The 4,582-nt window shown below is 44.2% G+C and overlaps 1 protein-coding gene across 1 annotated transcript in view; it reads left to right on the plus strand.

Annotated features, from left to right (window-relative positions):
- SLC26A8 (solute carrier family 26 member 8) overlaps positions 1-2,191 on the plus strand; it is a 32,055-nt gene extending 29,864 nt beyond the window's left edge. Inside the window, exon 20 of the mRNA XM_035124056.2 lies at positions 1,937-2,191. Coding sequence (XP_034979947.1) covers positions 1,937-2,191 — 255 coding nt within the window. The remainder of the gene's footprint in view (positions 1-1,936) is intronic.
- The last annotated feature ends 2,391 nt before the right edge of the window (positions 2,192-4,582 follow it).

A 4,582-nucleotide genomic window follows, 5' to 3' on the forward strand; every position in this document is an offset into this window, starting at 1 on the left:
CCTGACAGCAGCCTCTCTATGGTCTGTCAGCCCAGGCTGAATCTGACTCAAAAATTTAACCAGGGTGGGAGTAATATGCCTGAGGCAACAACCAGCTGATTTTCAACCCACCCTTCTCCTGTGCAGGTGGGTGTGGTTTGGCTAATACAGCTTTATGGGCCAAATGGGGAGGCATAGTGGGTCCTACTTAGCCCACAGGCTTGGGTTTCCTCACTCTTGCTTTAGAAATAGTATCTTCTCCCTGGGACCTCACATTTAATTTTCCGTGCATTTTGGAAGACCAGGGGGCTAACACCTGTAGTCACATAATGTTCTGAAGCCTATAAATACCAGCATCATTGTTTCCCATTGTCCCTGTGATCATGATGTTCAATATTAGTATTCTGCCCAAGGCTGGCCGTACCATTCACCATCAGGTAAAATGAAGTGCTAAGGTCAGTTGATGCTGTGGGTGGAGAGAAGATGTACAAGTGCAATGTGTGTGCAGGGGAAAATACAGTCCTATCACTCAGAAAGTAAGATTTAGCTGCCAGCACAACCAGCCCCTGTGCATGGAATGGGAATGGGTAGGTGTCCTCTTATCCTTTGCCTTGGGCTGCAAAGCATATTGGTCTGACCTTGCTGCTGCCAGCCAGCTGCCGCAGCCTGATAACTCCTCCCTCCTGTGCACATGAAATACTCTTGGAAACACTTGGACTAACAGTTCTTGAAATAGCATGGTCACATCCAAATGTGACTAAATGCATGGGCTGAATTTATGAGTCAGGACTTCACTGCTTGTCCTGACCTCAATATCACTGTGTCATTAGAACCTAGCCCTAATGTCTGTGTATTCAGCCAAAAGGTGTCTATCTGTACAGTCCTGATGTTGCAGGTCTTCTGAACATGTAGAACACCTGTGTACAGCTGAACATGCAGGGCCATTCCTTTGCAGGTGTCCCACTCAACATGGGACCGATAGGACATGTCAATATTGTGGGTAGGGCCACAGGGCATGGTTCTCCTCCCCATCTACAGTACATGTTTAGTTGGCATGTAGCGGGAGCACCTAAATAGGGCTTCTGCCTTATAGGATAGTACACACTTTCCTGTTTCTCATATTCAAGCCCCACCCCTTCTTTCATGTTCTCTCTCATTCTCTGTTCTAGACAGAGCAGCTCATAGTTCAGAATGTCGCTTGTTCTGTTTTAACACAGTTTCTGATAGACCATAGTGAATGTCACAAGATCTGAACATCCCATATAAATACAGGGGAATGTTTTGCATAAACATCCTCAAGCACAATCTAGAAGTTATATTCAGATGCTGCTGCACTCCAACTCTCATCATCCTTGATGACTGGTCATGCTGGTTGGGGCTAATGAGAACTGGAGTCCAAAATCATCTGTAGCATGACCGCTTCCCCACCCATTGTGGTTAGTTTACTGGTTTCCCCTTCTTCCACCTCCACCCATTCTTGAGCCCTGCCTGGAAGGGGACATATTCAGGGCAGAAAATGCTTCTGGGCATCAAGCTAGTCTGAGAAGAATATCATAAAAGCAGCCTTTAGGAACCAAGCTGCCTGCTTACTCCACAGTGCCCAAAGAGAACCCAAGAGATTTGGAGTAATATGCAATTAGTAAGGCACAGATTAGCCATTGTGTCAACAGGAGTCATTTCTAAGTAAGTGTGAAAAAGATGGTAGCTTTCAGAAATTCCCTCCCCTCTCAAGGTTACCTGTGGTCTTTTAGCCAGACAAATTGAGCATCTTTATTTTAGCTTCCTCAGCTAAATTGCAAGTTTGTGGAGTTATGGCTTTCTGCAACTATGCATGGGCATGGGGACTCCTACGAACATATAAGATGTAGTACCTTTTTGGCAACCAATTGGATGGACCAGCAACATTAACTGGGAATATAAAACATATATAGGCATTGTGCATTTTTGTGTGTTTCAGGATAGGAGTCAACACTCAGGGAGGAGTCCTCATACAGATAGGAGGAGCATTCAGTCCAATGGGAACAGAGAAACTACCTCAATCAAAAGTGCACAGAGCGAAACTTACATTGATGAGCCCATATCAGATCTTTTCCGCACTTATTCTCTCCAGAGTGATATAGAGCCACTCCCTCAGCTTGAAACATCTCCCATTGAGGAAGATGAAGATGATCAAGACTGGGATGGAAAATGGAAATATAACAGTGATGTCTAAATTATGAGATCTATTAGAATTAGCTACATTTTAAAAATGGTGCATATGTGACATGATTCAGCTCTGTACTGCTCCCTTTTGAAATTCAGCATTTAAATTAATGTTAAAATAGCTAACCATCTTTTTTCTGACATTGCTGAAGGAAATGCTGTTGTACATACAGAGCAGATCAGAAACACATTGAGAAAGAGTGAGAGAAATGAAATAAACTATGACACTTAGAACCATTAATTAAATTGTTTAATTTCCAAAGCTTTTGTGCATTTTGCCATTTGTATTGTTGAGTGCCTTTTCACAAAAAAGACTCTCTACTTTTAGTCTCCGGAATGTCTAGAAAAGGAACTGTCTTTTAAGAAGCTGTGCTGCTGAGAAACCTTAAGTAACCCTCCATTAGAGCCTATTTTGAACAACTGAATGAGCAAAACAGAAGCCATTAAAGACCCATTGGTGCCCAAATAACAGTACCATTTTTTTTCCTGCTGGCATTAGCAGTGGATTCTAAGGGTGCATGCACCAGATTCATTCAGACCAATCCCAAACTGAGCCAGGGTGCCTTGAATGGATTTAGGACTTGTCAAAGGTGAAACAGAATCTATACTAGACCGCACAGCTTTGGCAATGCAGTGAAAAATCTCTGGTTAGCGCAATGGTGGATCTGGAGTTCTTTTGAGAGACAGCCGTGTGATCTCTTCCAAGAGCATCCTGATAAAGGTGGGCTGGGGCTTGCTATATCCTAATATAAACCAAGAAGACAGATGCATCAGGAATTTAAAATGAGAGAAAAAGGAGAAGCATGAGTTGCTATGGATAATGAGAAGCCTTCTACCTTTGGACTGAGATAAAAGTATATTATGTAGGTGAAAGATTAGTGCTGAAATGCAGGAAGTGATTTCCATTATTTCTATCTATATTTAAATTTACACCAACTCAATAGCTCCCTCATGCCCTTTTGCCTACTTCGTGATGAGTACCAGGCAAAAACATAAGAAAAACAGCGGCAGGGGGAAATGAAACTGTTTCAGCTTGCTTACTTTGTGCATTGTTTGCAGTGATGTACTTCTAAATAAGCATTGCTGAAGTCGAGTATTTAGTGTCACTGGACCCATGCTGTGGAACACACTTCCAGCACAGATTCAGCAGGTATCCTCACTTTTAATTTGCATTTCTTGAAGACCTTTTATGCCGATAGTCCTATGGAGCTTAAAAGTTTTATCGAGCAGCAGTTAGTGATTGTTTTGTGTTGCATTTAGAGATTTTTACATTGTTGAACACTGCCTTGATGTTTTGTGAGAGGGTGGTTGTTGTTGTTGGCATCCATCTGTCTTGGGAGACTGGAGGAGTACGCCTTTGCAGGTGAGGTTAAGCTGTTGGAAGGTTGCAGCGCCTGCTGTGGCTGTAGAGGCCAATGCGGGAGAGACCTCTTTTGTTGCAGCTGGGGCAGATGAAGCCATCCAGCTGCTGCTGCATTTCTTTTCTCTGTGCTTCTCCCAGTGGTCATTGCTCCTCTGCCTGTCTCCGGGCTCTGTGGTTGTCTGCAAGGGATTCCAGCATGACAGGGTTGATGTTGCCAGCCTTCATGTCATGTTTGCAGTCATCTTTGTAACACAGAGTTGGCCTGACAGCTTCCTTGGGGATCCTGCCATCTTCCATTCTGTGAACATGACCATGCCAGTGTAGACATTGTTGAGATAGGAACGCAAACATACTGAAAATATAGGCTTGGGAGAAACACATCTTTGTTTGGAATTCTGTCCTGCCATGTGATAGTGATACTCCAAACCCTCCTGATACAGGACATGTTGAAGGCGTTGAGTGTTCGCTCCTGATGGTTGTAAGTTGCCCACAACTCACTTCCATAATGCAGCGTGCTCAACACACAGACCTGGTTGACTTTCATCTCAGTATTGGACATTAGGAATACTTTATAAATAAAAATCTATTGTATTTGAAGGTGAGCAGGTTAATGAACCCCTGATGTTGGCATGGTGAGTTAGCGGCTGGGTCTGCTACTGGGTCCTTGTGTCTGACTCTCTGTTACATAGCCTGTAGCTGCTGGCATGACGTGGACTGAAGTAGCTGCCTCTGGTGGCAGAATCCAATGAGCCAGTGCTCCTATGAACACCCAGCCGTGCTTCTGCCAGAGAAGCTGTGGCGGCTTCTAGTGAGATATTGTGTGATCTCAGAGAACTCTTGCAAGAGCTCACGGAACATTTGAGAGAGCTCCATAAGATCTCACCGGAAGCCACTGCTGCACAGCTCCCCCCAAAAAAAAACGAGATGGTGGGGTGGGGCTGAAGTGGAGAGGGAAGGCATCCTTACCGTTTTGCCTCAGGTGGCAAAACAGGCTAGGGTGCTACTGGTTGCTTGTGAGCAGCTCTTTTTAAGTTGGGG

This window comes from Zootoca vivipara, chromosome 7 (assembly GCF_963506605.1).
Source record: "Zootoca vivipara chromosome 7, rZooViv1.1, whole genome shotgun sequence".
Lineage (NCBI taxonomy): Eukaryota > Metazoa > Chordata > Lepidosauria > Squamata > Lacertidae > Zootoca > Zootoca vivipara.